This window comes from Manacus candei, unplaced genomic scaffold, assembly GCF_025592945.1.
Source record: "Manacus candei isolate 608988 ecotype Guabito, Panama unplaced genomic scaffold, ASM2559294v1 h1tg000047l, whole genome shotgun sequence".
Lineage (NCBI taxonomy): Eukaryota > Metazoa > Chordata > Aves > Passeriformes > Pipridae > Manacus > Manacus candei.
The window spans coordinates 7,274,783-7,287,923 of NW_026138095.1; the positions used below are offsets into that span (position 1 = coordinate 7,274,783).

At 57.5% G+C, this 13,141-nt stretch overlaps 2 protein-coding genes across 3 annotated transcripts; both read right to left on the reverse strand.

Moving 5' to 3' along the window:
* Nucleotides 1-346: 346 nt before the first annotated feature.
* On the reverse strand, nucleotides 347-7,385 carry TRIM65 (tripartite motif containing 65). 2 transcript variants are annotated; one of them, XM_051797838.1, is made up of 6 exons: nucleotides 5,137-7,385; nucleotides 4,460-4,555; nucleotides 4,152-4,385; nucleotides 3,701-3,872; nucleotides 3,314-3,394; nucleotides 347-2,225 (listed from the first exon to the last, which is right to left on the reverse strand). In XM_051797838.1, exons 1-6 carry the CDS (start codon nucleotides 5,581-5,583, stop codon nucleotides 1,540-1,542), a joined length of 1,716 nt encoding a protein of 571 aa, XP_051653798.1. In that variant the 5' UTR covers nucleotides 5,584-7,385; the 3' UTR covers nucleotides 347-1,539. The 2 variants fall into 2 exon arrangements, with proteins under 2 accessions (XP_051653798.1, XP_051653799.1); XM_051797839.1 differs by having other exon boundaries at nucleotides 347-2,198; nucleotides 5,137-6,514.
* A 90-nt stretch (nucleotides 7,386-7,475) lies between these two features.
* On the reverse strand, nucleotides 7,476-12,449 carry MRPL38 (mitochondrial ribosomal protein L38). The gene is made up of 9 exons (XM_051797857.1): nucleotides 12,343-12,449; nucleotides 11,301-11,480; nucleotides 10,594-10,722; nucleotides 10,304-10,512; nucleotides 9,896-9,968; nucleotides 9,302-9,347; nucleotides 8,802-8,960; nucleotides 8,336-8,472; nucleotides 7,476-8,068 (listed from the first exon to the last, which is right to left on the reverse strand). The coding sequence occupies exons 1-9, from the start codon at nucleotides 12,407-12,409 to the stop codon at nucleotides 7,932-7,934; spliced, it is 1,137 nt and encodes a 378-aa protein (XP_051653817.1). The 5' UTR covers nucleotides 12,410-12,449; the 3' UTR covers nucleotides 7,476-7,931.
* Nucleotides 12,450-13,141: the final 692 nt, after the last annotated feature.

Sequence of the window (13,141 nt, forward strand, 5' to 3'; positions counted from 1 at the left end):
GATGCCACCTCGATAAAGATGTACTGTCCCCCCAGCCTCTGGGGGAGGTCTGCCACCTCCTAAAGGATCTGCCCCACTGGACTCTTCCCAGGGTTCTGCTGCTCCCAGGGGAAGCTGCTGCCCCTCCCCAAATCTCCCATCCCGGGAAGCTGTAGCCAGCCCATTCCAAACCCACCCCAAAGGGTCTGCTGTCCTCTGTGAGCAACCCCTTACCCCCAGGACCTGCTGCCATCCCACTGCTCCCCAGGAGCTGCTCCCCACCTTGAGGCCATATGGGAGGTCCTGGCCCCCCCTGTGCATAACTGCAGGTGCTTTCCTACCAGCCCCGTGCCCTTGGACCCACATCAGCCATTCCCATGGAAAAAAGGGCTGGCTCAGTCCCTGTCCCCTCTTCCTCCAGGGCCCATAAGACACCAAGCAGAGATGGGGAGACACCAAAGTGCTTTGAGTGTGAGGATCTGCCTCATAAGTATGGTGTCTCCAGACCCCTCCTGTGCAGACCATTTTTTGACTTGGATAAGTTCCCAGGTCCACGCTGGCCCAAGGACAGGGCTGGGAGGGTGGGGAGGTGTGGAGTGAAGGAGGAAACATGGCAAGAAAAATCACATCTGTTCTTGCAGAAGGGGTTTGATCCTTTTAAGCCTTTTGTCCCCAAAGGAAACAATGATGTTATTCATTCCCCATGCATTCACCTGCACGTCCCCAGCACCTTTGATCCCAGTGCCCAGTTTCACCCCGTTATCCCTCACCAGCGTTCCTGAGGGAGCGGGAGGAGGCGCCGGACCTGCGGTCTCGCCCTTGGAAAAGCTTCAATCAAAACTTCAGAATTTTCTTCTGTGCCAGATCAGCCTTGGGGCAGAGCCATAGGAAACCAGGTTTCCTTATCACAGTGCTAAGGTAAATAAAGGACCTTCTGGTTCTTCCGCCAGCTGGTCCCTCCAAGGGGCTGGTCACCAACCCCTCAAGGACATGGAGGGGCAGGATGGGGCCCTGCAGGGATGGGTGCAGGAACAGGGGCACCCAGCTTCCCTCCCCTTCCCCCTGTGCTGCTTGGTCCTCTATCTCCCACCAGCACTAAGGTCAAACCTGTAGGGAAATAGAGCTTTATTGAGAAAAGCAGCATCATACAAAGAACTGCAGCATAGAATCATGAACAGTTCCTCTGCCATGTCCGAGAGTGGCAAGAGGGGACTGGGAGGGGCTGGGGGAGCAGGACCTGCCTGCATGTGAGGCTGGGCGAGCACAGGGCTCCCTCTGCATTGCTCCACAGCACTCTGTGGCAGCAGCACCCTTTCTACGCTCTCCCTCACCCCAAATATTCTCCAGGCTTGCGAGGTTTGGCAGGGATAGGAGAAAGAGGAAAACTTAATTCTTTCACTCCCTGTTTCCCCCTCCCTTGCTCCGTCTGCAGGGACAGGCACCCACATGTGCCCCCACACACAGTGACCAGGGGCTTTGCCCACAGGGTGAGCTCCAGCCCTGCCTCCTTCCCCTTCCCTTTGTCAGCAGCGTGATATTTGCATATGCAGATTAAATCGGTTAATTTTCATGTCTGTCCTCATCAGCTCTCATTAAAATCGGTATCGAGGTCCCTCCTGCACTGTGACAGGTCCTGGTTGCAGGTTGGCTGTGGCACCAGCCGGGCTGATGGATCAGTGTGGCGGCTCTAGCTCGGTCCCTCCAGCACAGCGTCACCACTCGGCCCTCACACAGCCAAAACACAGGGTAGAGGGGCTTCGTGAAGACATCGTGGAAGGAGTGGATGAGCTGCATCCTCTCCCCGAGGCCGTAGAAGGAGAGGAGCCCCTTGCCATAATCCAGGCTGACCCCCAGGTTCTTGTACAGCTGCTCCTGGATTTTCTCCGCCTGGCCGTTATGCCAGGCCAGGTAACAATCCTCCCGCACCTGCAGCCCCCACGAGCCCCCGTCCAGCCCGATGTTGAACTTGTGGCCCCGCTGCTGCTCCCAGGGGAGGCCCCAGTAAGTCACCCCCAGGATGACGGAGTGGCTGGAGATCTCCACCTCCCAGTAGTGGTGTCCTGAGCCGTAGCTCTGCGTGCACAGCACCTGCCAGGGCTCGAAGCGGGGTCCCTGTCCCCTGTACATGGGGGTGGTGCAGTGCTTGGCTTTCCGGGCACCTCTCGACAGCTCCAGGTACTTGTTGACCGTCTCGGGATCGAAGGTCAGGTTGCGGTGGTCTGGGAAGAGCAACAGCATGGGTGGGGCTGAAAAGATTCATCAGATCTTTATGCCCCTGGTGTGACACACCCCCCCCAGCAGTGATGGGGTTTAAACTGTGTAGGGCTGGCTCCCGAAACAGAAGGGAACAAGTTTGTTTGGAGGGGAAGGTGAGCGAGGTGAGATGAGATACCTGCCCTGGAAGGGAGAGAAGCAGCCCAGAGAGAGCTGGCAAGGCACTGAGACACAATGCTTCACACAGTCCTTGCACAGCCCAGCTCACAGCCAGCAAATACCAGCGGCTCCATGGCCATTTTGGAAGAGATCTTGGTTTTATGAGCAAAAAAATACGAGCGTGGGTGGCGAGGGGGGGAGAAAACCAGGCAAATAAATATAGTATTGCAGGGAGTTACTCTCCTGTGCATGGGCTGTTGTAACTCCTGCCATGGGCATTCACTGGTCACCAGCACATCACCTTCCTCCCACAGCAACCTGGCCCACAGCTCACTGGGCTCCTGCCTTCTGCCCATAAATAACGGGGGTTTTCCTATTAATAACCCTAAGAACGTTTTTTGTGGGACTAATAAAAGGAATTAAAGGTCCCATAGGCAGTGATTGCCTTGCTGGCAAGAGTGACGTGACCAACGTTCCCTGAACTTTGCCCAATCCTCTTCCCAACAGGGAGGAGATGGGAAAAGGAGCAGTGAGGAAATCCCTAAGGAACTGGAGCAGGATGGGCCCGGGAAGGGAAGGGGATATGAAGGACTGTGACAGGGAATGCTGAGGCCATATCCCTGGATAGAGAGCAATGACTGCAGGTAGGGCACTGGACTAGGGCTGTGCCGTGCAGGGCAGTGACTGATCCAATGCCAGGCAGCTCCAGTTTCCAGGGGAAAGCACTCCCTGGTGCTGCTAATCCCCCTAATAAGCCCTTTCACACACACACAATGTCCCCCAGCCCATCCACCCCATCCCACATTTAGGGAGAGAGATTGGCAGAACCGTGGAAGGAACCCCTGTCCCCGCAGCCACAACCATCCTTCTCCCAGGGAGGAGCCCAGCTTGGTGACATCTCTGCCTGCTGGGGACCCCAGCTGGGTCCCCCTGTCCCTCCAGGCCCTCCTGTGCTCCTCACCTTTCAGAAGCTCAGCTCGGAGCTGGCACCTGGGGAGAGGATTCAAGACCTTCACCGCCGGCGCCTGGGGATGCACTGGGCCTGTGGAGGATGGGAACAGGCATTTTGAGTGATGCCACCCAAAAAACTTGTTTCTTCCTGGCTTCATGGGAGGGGGAGGAGGAAGAGGAAGTCCATCATATCCAAGCCTGGAAGCAGGCATGTGCCCACTTGTTTCAGCATTCCCAGCAAGGAGGGAAGCCACCCAGTTCATCCCACCCCACCTGCTGAACAGTAGATGTGTCCCCATCCCAACCCCCTGAGCCTGACAACCGAGTCCCTGTCACCATGATGTGGGCCAGGCTGGGATTCAGGATGACTCGGTGGCCCTGAGAGCAGTAGGACTACCTTGGCCAGCAGGACTGGGGGCTTTGGGGGCCCCAGAGCCGGGCAGGTCCTCCAGCAGGAGCCTGGAGATGCCGGTGAGGATGTCAGAGATGGGCTTGATCACATGAGCCACATCAAACTCCACGGGGACCAGTGCCTCTGGGCTCTCCAGAGGCGGGAGAAGGGGGAACTCCTGTGGACAGACACACAGACAGCCATGCACCAGCCTGGGGAGGACTGTGCGAATCCATGTGCACACACTGTGACTCCCCAGTGGGTGACAGCGGGATCACAGCACTGCCCACACAAGTCCCACCAGAACAGCTCTTCCCCACAGCCCCATCACATCCCTGAGCCAGGCTGAGGATGTGTTCCCCCTGGGAAAGGGGCTGAACACACCTCTGCCCTCACTGAAAGGGTGCAGGGCTGGCAGTGCCCAGGCACAGGGAGGGACACAGCGTCAGGATGGTACCTGGAGGAAGGTCCTGTGGTCAGGGCAGGCCAGCAGGCTCTGAGACCTCTCCCTGTGCTGGCCGAGGACATCCAGCCTGTCCTTCAGGAGGCTCCAGTTCTCCTCCACGCACCCCAGTGCCACCACCTGCTCTTGCTCGATCCTGGCCACCGACTGACCCTCAAAATCCTCCAGAGATTTCTTCAGGTGGGCCAATTTGCTCTGGATCTGAGATTTGAGCTCCTCAGAGGAGTCCTGGGTAGGGAAGAGCCATGAGAGCCAGTGTGCTCCCACCCACGTGCCCAGCACAGAGGTGGCCACAGCACTACCTTGATGCTGCGTGTTTGCTCCTCCAGCTCCCGCATCGCCCGCTCGATCCGCTCCGATTCCTCCTGCGCTTTTTCCAGGGACTCTTTCAAAATGATCTGTGAAGAGAGGCACCAACAAAGAATCAAAAGACCCCTAAGGTCATTAAGTCCAACCTTTGGCTGAACACCACCAACTAATCCACAGCACTAAGTGCCATGCCCAGTCCTTTCTTCCAGTTGTGTCCCATTGCATATCCTGCAGTGCAGCACTGCTGCCCACTTGGCCCCCAGGAGCCCTCTCAGGGCTGCAGGACAAGGCTAATGGGGAGGGAGAAGCCTTGGGAAGGGGACACTGCATCAGGGTCACCAAGAAGTGATTTTCTGTGCTGTCTTTCACCTCTTTTTTATCTGTTTTCTCTAGATCAGAGGATCATAAACACATGTATCACCGTTCATCCAGCGCTGCTGGATTTACCCAGCTCGCTGCTGCTCCTGACAGCACCTGGTTTCTCAGAGAGCAGCAGGGCACTGGTGGCACCTCCTGGCAAACCCCCTGTTCAGCTTAGGCCGAGCACAACCTGGCACCCGGAGGCACATCACATCCCCCCAGCAGGGCACGGGGCAGTGAATGCCCGAGCTGCTGTGACTCCCCTTGCTCGCTCTCCCATCGCCCCATCCCTGCCGCCCATCGTCCCCACCTGCTTTTTGGACCGTTCCTTCTCGAAGAGCTCCAGCCGGTGCCCCTGGCACTGCCGGACGATGCAGACGCAGCAGATGCAGCGCCGCTCGTCCTCGCAGTACAGCTCCAGCGGGCGCCCGTGCTGCCGGCACAGCTCGCCCGGGGCCACCTCGCACCTCCCCGCGCCCGCGCCCCGCGCGTCCCCGTCCCTCGCCAGCTCCACCACACTGTACAGGGTGACGTTCTTCTCCAGCTCCGGGCACTGCTCGAAGTCCCTGCGGCACTCGGGGCATGTATAGCCCTTCTCGGCCCCGGCGGGCGCCCGCTCTCGCTTGTGCCAGTGGTCGCTGATGCAGCGCTTGCAGAAGTTGTGGCCGCAGGGCAAAGTCACGGGCACCCTGAACAGGTCCAGGCAGATGGAGCACACCAGCTTCTCCTCCAGCTTCTGCGAGACGAGGGATGCCATCCTGCCTGTGCCGGGGATCGGGGCGAGGAGCCGGGGAAACAGAAACTCAGCTGTGCAGGGGAGGAGGAGATGGTGACGCTGTGCCCGGAGGCGGGTCAGGGCTCTCCCAGCCGGACGTGCTCTTAAAGAGACACCCGGTGGGTGCCCGCTGGCCACGCTGGGTGTGCCACACGCTGGGGAGACGAGGTGACAGGGAGGGTTGGAGCTGCTCCCCTCGGGGAGAGGGAGGGCTGTGAAGCAGAGCAGGAGGCTCTGGAGAGGATGGAATGCTGCAGTGGCAGCACAGGGACACACGCAGGGGGCTGACAGGGATCAGATCAACGTGACCTCCGTGAATGTGCTTGCACAGGTATATATCGATGTGCAGCTGGATTTCATTCTTTTATTGCCCTTTCAGGGAACTCCCAGGCATCCTCACCTCTGCCAGGGCTGGATCCCCTAGCACAGCACGGCAGCTCCCCCTGGCACTCTACCTCGGTAGAGTGAGAACCAGAGAGAGGCACCCACCGCTGCTGCAGCCACGTGTCACCTCCCTCTGCAGCGACACGGCTGTGACACACCCGCACCAGCCAGGGCCACATTCCACCCTTGCATCGTTCCATTTTGAACTCCAGCTCCTGCTGTTTGCGCATGTCCCCGTGCACACCCACCACACCTTTTCCTACGAACTTCCTTGCAACACCCGTGTGCATCAGCACCCTGAAACACAACAAAGATGTCACCTGGGCCACCAGTCCCTGCTCAGGGGGCAGGTGGAGCCTTCTGTGTGAGTGTCTGTGCACTGCACACCTTCACCTTGTCACACAGTTCAGTTTCAGGAGGAGCACCACCCAAAATCCCCACCCAACCCTTATCTCTGTACTCTCTGCTGTGCTACTGCTTGCACGCACTCCCAGGCTGCTGACACTGCAGGATAACCTCAGTTGGCAGCAGCTCTGCAGCCTCCCCTCATGAACAGCTTCACTTTCACCTGCACAGGTGAGGGGAAGCAGGGAGCAGGCCTGTGGTGCAGCCAGGGTGCTCACCAGGGGGCTCTTGGATTGTTGGAGCAGCTTCTGTACCACAGGTAGGCTCAGAGCCACCCCCAGACCACCCCTGGGACCTGTCACAACTTCCTGCATGTTCCAGCAGAGCTTCAGTCCCCAAGACATTTCTTTGGGTTGGATCTACAAATTCTGACCAAATGTTCAAAGCTCAGAGAAGGGCATAACACAACCTGTGGGCACCCCTCCAACACCCTCCCCCAGGCTTAAACCAGACCCCAGAACTCTTCAGGATGGGAGGGGAGTTCAGGGAGCTCCAGGGAAGCTGTAACAACCTGGAGTACCAGCAGTAAGGGGACACTTCAGCCCAGTCTCAGGTGTTTGCTGGAGGCTTTCATTTCCTGAGGAAAAGAGGACCTGCAGAGAAAGTCACTGGGAAGCAGAGCTGGGAACAGGCAGCTCTAACAGCAGGAGCACGTTGGTATTTTGGGGATTAAACATGTGAACAGGGAGAGCCCTGGAGAGCACAGCAGAAAGCAGAGGAACTCCACAGCCTCGGAGCAGGACCAGCAGCAGCAGTGCCAGGACACCACCACAGGTCTGCCCCAACCCCAGCAGCTGTGCTTGTGCTCCACCTGTCCACACCAGGTACATCCTGTCCAGGGAGTGAGGGGAAGGACACTGAGGTCCATGTGCTTGGGCAGCTGAAGCCAGATCCACAAACACTGACCTTGTGCAGGTTTACTACCCATGTAGCTAAACACTTCCCACCCTACAACATCCAAGAGGGAAAGTGATCCAGCCAGGCAAAGGGCTGCCCTTCTCCCCTGCACCCTGCTGAGCTCCCCAGCTCTGTGCCAGCTGGCTGGGATAACAGGCTCTTCCCAATAAAGACAGCTCTGCCAACACTTCTCAGAGTGTGTTTAATCAGGCTCATCTCTCCAAGGGGACTGCACAAATAAAGGCTGACACAGCCCTGAACTGCAGCGCTGCTAAGAGGAGGAAATCCAGGCTGGCCTGGCTCTGTTTGTTCCCTAAACAGGCAAAAGGAGAACTGTGATCCGTGCAGAGAAGCAAGGCAGGGCATCTCTGGGGGGACTCTACCCTGCCAGCCACTGATCAGCTCTGCTGCAGAATCAGGAGCAAGATTTCAGCCTGGATTCACTTCGAATGTCCTCGTTAAGCAGCCTCTTGACCATGCAGCTCCAGCACTGTGAGCACTGCTGCCCTTGGCTGCCTTTCCCAGAGGATCTGGGAGCTGAGGGGCTGAGACTTTGTCACCTCCCTCCAGAGGCGCTGAGGGAGTGCACGAAAGCTGGGAGGCAGCATCCCAGCGGGCACAGAGCGCTGGGAGGGGGCCAGCTCCTAGTAAATGCCGTAGGTGGGCTCCTCCGTGTCCCGGTACCTGTCCAGGTACCTCAGGGGCTGCTGGCGCGGGAACTTCAGCTGGCGAGGGTGGTACACGGGCGGGCGCACGAACTCGAATATCGGCTCCCTCATGTCTGCAAAGGAGGGACCCACAACCTCAGCACGAGGCCTCAGATCCCAACCCAGGCCCCCTTCCACCCCCACGGGAACAGGGCTGCTCATTCCAAGCAGCCTTTTAGAGGCTGTTCCCTCAGATTGCCGTTTGGAGGAGGGTGGCTCAGGGAGGACCCAGTCCATGCCAATCCCAGACACATCCCAGGCCTGAGCGAGAGCCTGCAGCCACATGGGATCGTGTCTCACCCGCCCCTCCAGCATCCCCACACACTGTATTCATTCCTTACTGAGCAGCTGATGGAAGATGGAAGTGACAGAGCTGTCCCACCGACACTGGAAGAAGGCCAGCCCTGCCGGGGTCATGGCATCCTCGTGCTTTCTGTAGAAGTCAAACGTGCTGAAGGTTCTCATCTTGAGGCTGTAGCTGGAAACAAGACACAAGCACAAGGGCTGAGGTGAACCTCTCCCTGCAGCAGCATCTTGGGAGGCAACTACTGCTCCACATCACCCCAGAGCCTATGAAACATAGGGAAAATGGAGCCAGCAAAAGGAAATCTCCCAGTGTCTCCAGCTCTGTGCACATTTCTGCCCCAGTCCAGTTCCACAGCAACAGGACTCTGTAGGGCTGGGATTGTGGCTGCAGGGGACACACAAACCCAAAGCAGCCCTGGAGAACCCTGTGGAGTGATAGGAACTGCCCTCCTACCGCAGTGACAGGCAGATGAACACAACAAGCAGCAACAGCAGAATTACCACGGCGTCGGCCGAGTGTCCTCGCGGAAGTCGATGGGATGGTCTTGCTTGAAGAGAAGGAAGATGAAGCGATGGTAGCCAGTCCCCATGGCAGGGAAGGGGGGCAGGTAGTGGCAGATCTCCTTTCCTGACTTGATGTCATTGCCTGGGATGTTGGTTCTGAACACAAAGACATTTACATTGCTGTGTATCCACTCGTTTCCCTCCAGCAGATTCACCCAGGGTTGCGAATCGCTCTGCCACATTTTGAGGTGACTTCTGCCCCATTTGATAAGGGAACAGATAGCAGAGGCTGCTTTCATTGGAGGAAAAATCCCATCCAGTGACTGGAATGCCAAACAGCAGCAACACCTGGAACTCCTGCATCTTCAGCAGGACCCAGAACAGGGGGCTACAGGAGCTCATGGAAGGGGCACCAGGGAAAGCCACGGATTCCCAAGCTGTTGGGAGAGTTCCTGCCCACGCCCTGAGCACAGGGCACGTGACTCTGTTGTACTCACACCAGCCAGTGCAGGTACTCCGAGTCTGTGTCCCTTAGATGTCCATCTGCCAACACACAACAGAGAAAGGTGACTTAGGGACCCCCTGGTGTTTGCACTGACCCCAAAGTGAGAATGCTCAGACCTGCTTTGATCAGAGGGAGCACCTTGAGACCTCCCAGCATTCCTTTCCTATCACAAAAGGAGCTCATTGCAATAGGATTGAGTTTAAAATGAGGAGCAAAGAACTCTGCAGATCTAATTCTGAGATTCTTGGAATATTCTCAGTCAGCTGCTTCCCTTCACTGTGCCTTGGTTTCTCAGGGTGAACAGTGTCAGCAAACCTGCCTTCCAGGCAGACTGACAAGGGAGAGGAATTTTGGGATGGGAGTCAGGGAATTGTTGGTGTGACACAGGTCCTGTTGTGTCACTGTTCTCTCTCTTAACTGCTATAGATCTGGGGAGGCTACAGTCTTTCCTACATGTTACACATGTCCCTCCCTAGCAGATATCACATCACCTTTGACTATGCAGCCAAAAGAAACAGGAGTTAACCAAAAGCAGAGTGAAACAACCCAGTTTAAATGTGTTTTTTTTAAAGAACTCTCTGCTTACCTGGATTTGTGAGCAACAAAGTCCAGAGGGAGCCTTTATCTGCCTCGTATGACACTGCAGGGGGACTGGAAGCCTAAAAGGGCAACATAAAGAGAAGGTAAATCACTCAAACAACAGGTTCCATGAATTTGTCACAGGCAAGGCTGGAACACAACAAAGACTGGGCGCAGCCAGGCCACTGGAATCCAGCTCCACCTGGATTGCCCCCAGAGCGTTAATAACCATCAGCCTGCTAACAGACAACCATCCTGCTGCAAATATCTGTCCTTATCAGGTCCATCAAATACATTTCCTTCAGCACAGAGGAAATGCTGCAGTAAAAGGAACACTGAAAGCATCTGACAGAAACAGACAGACAGGAACAGGCCTCCCACGGGGTCCAGGCTGCTCCCAGCCCCCCTCACGCACCTCTGACGGAGTCACCATGTTCCCATAGTAGACTGGCACGAGGTACTCATCCTCTTGGCTGTAGTGCACCCTCAGGGCCACCCATGGGGTGAAGGTGGCCCCCTTGAACAGGTCCCTGAACACCCCACAGTGCTCGGCCACGCGCTGCTTGTGGAATGGGCCGCTGGTCCTCTCCCACTCTGCCCTCACCTCATCGAGGGGAATGAGCACTGCAGGGAAACAGGAAGGCTGAAGAGGCACAGCTGGGCACTGGGGCAGCCAGGGCAGGGAGGGGGTGGTGGGGCACTGACCCGTCTGGAGCCGCGCTGCTCTTTCCATCTCAGCGTTCTGGCGGTTCCCCCTCAGGATCGCCTTTCTCTCCCTCATCTCCTTGGCCCGTGACACCCTCTTACGTGGCAGGCTGATGTCTGTCTGTGGCTCTTCAGATGGGGTGAAAAGATCACACAGGTGAAACATGTGAGCACCCAAAACAGCCAAACACAACACTCTGCGAAATGTCTGAAAGTGTGGGAAAGAGGCACAAACTTCCAGACATCAGGATCGTGGAATCACAGAATGGTCTGGGTTTGGAGGGACATTAGAGACCACAGAGTTCCAAATCCTGCCATGGGCAGGGACACCTTTCACTAAAAAAGACTTGAAAGGATGATCAGGACTTGATTCTGCACCTCCAGGCTCCTCCTCCTCCTTCCCCAGCTCATCACCCTCCCATTCCCAGCTTTGGGACTGGGAGCAGCCCAACTGTCATTTGCTGCAGGTCTGGAACTCTGTATCCTGCTCTGCTCTCCTTGGCACTACTGAGGCTCCAAGGAATCATTTCTTTGCTTGGTGACTTTTGGCAGGTCCTGACCAGCCTCCCTCCTGGAAAACTGCCACCCCCTTCTCCAGGAGACTTTTGCACTGTGCAAGGGCCGACCTCCTCACAGAGCAGGTCTGGGGGCAACCCCATGTCCCCCAAAGCAGCTTCCCAGCCCTCCAGCAGCCCCTCCCAGGGTACCTTTGGGGGGGTTGGTGTGCTGATGGTACGTCTTCCACCACCGGGGCTTCCTGCTCTCCTTCTCCGCCAGCCGGAAGTACCGGGTGAAGCTCCGGTATTTCTCCAGGGCATCCAAGTTACTGACGTCGATGTCCTCGTTGGGCATCGGCCCCAGGGGGGCTGCCCTCTTCCAGAGCACGGCTGTGGGGGAACAGAGAGGGAGGAGTGAGTGTGGAACAGCAGCATGATCCAGGCTGTGCCACCCCCATCTCCCACAGACACATTCCCAGAATCATAAAATCAACTGGGCTGGAAAAGACCTCCGAGATCATCAACCTTGATCCAACCCAGACTATGGCACTGATGACACATCCAGTCTCTTCTTAAAAACCTCCAGGGATGGTGACTCCATCACCTCCCTGGGCAGCCCATTCCAATGTCTGATCACTCCCTCTGGAAGAAATTTCTTCCCAATGTCCAACCTAAACCTGTCCTGGCACAGCTTAAGATCGTGCCCTCTTGTCCTACTGCTGGTTGCCCAGGAGAACAGACCGACGCCCAGGATCACAGGATGGGACACCTTGGAAGGGACCACAGTGTCTCATCTGGTCCCACCTCCCTGCTCCAGCAGGGCCATCCCAGAGCACACAGCACAGGGTTGTGTCCAGATGGTTCTGGGATATCCCCAGGGAGGAGACTCCACACCCTTTCTGGTCTCTGTTCAGGGCTGGGTCACTGCACAAGGAAGAACATCTTCCTCGTGTCCAGATAGAGCTTCCTGGGCATCAGTTCCTGCCCGTTCCTCTTGTGCCATTGCGGGCCCCCCCCAGCAGAGCCTGGTCCATCCTCTGCCCCCTCCCTGCAGACCTTGGCACACACTGGGGAGTGTCTCAGTGTCTCTGGAGGCTGAACAGCCCCAGCTCCCTCAGCACTGGGCCCAGTACTGAACCCTGGGGGACACTGCTGGTGACAGGGCCTGGCGTTCGGGACCCAGGCGTCCGGGAGCGCTCCTCCCGCCTCTCCAGTCCCCTCCAGACCGGTCCCAGCCCTCTGCCCCCCTCACCGGCCGTTCCGAAGCTCCGCCCGCCCCGGGCCCCGCGCACGGCCGCGCTCAGCAAGGGCGCCGCCATCTTGTGCGCCGGGCTGGGGGAAGGACCCCGTTACCATGGCGACGGGCGCGCGTCGCGCAGCCCTGACTTGAAGGCCCCGCTGCTACGGGGCTGCCCCTCGCAGTGCCTGCTGCCCCACTGACTCGGGCCGTCCCCGCGGGCATCGCGGCGGGGCTGCCCCTGGCAGCGCCTGGTTAGAAACGTCTCCGCAGCCCCCGGGCTCCCCTTCCCCCCCGAGGGAACTATCCCAGACCCTCCTTCATGCCATGGGCAGGGCACATACCAAAGCTGGGTACAGGACAAGGCCCTGCTCCTGCCTCGTTTTTTGTACTTCAGTTCCTGCTTCCATAAAATCCCCAGGGAAACGTCTGCCTCTGGTATTTTATACCTTGCAGACCCTGCCTTTCACCACATACACTGCCAGTCCCTCTGGGACCACGGGGTCCTTGTAAAGTCTCCTCCAAAAGGTGGCATTTGTAGGAGTCCATCGCTCCAAACAGAACCCACAGTCACAGACTAGTGAAGTGTCACAAGTGTCACTGCTTGGCACTGAAACCGCTCCTACTCCAGCAGAAGAGGTTCAGCACTTGTGGAAATGGCACCACCGTGTGCTGTCAGAAGGTGGATGAGTCCCAAGGCGGCTGCAGGGGCTCTGAGAGAGCTTAAATGCTGTTTAGTGACCCTGAGACACAGCAAACCACACCAGGCTGTGGCACTTGGGGGTCACCACCAACAGCAGCAAGGGGACAAAGA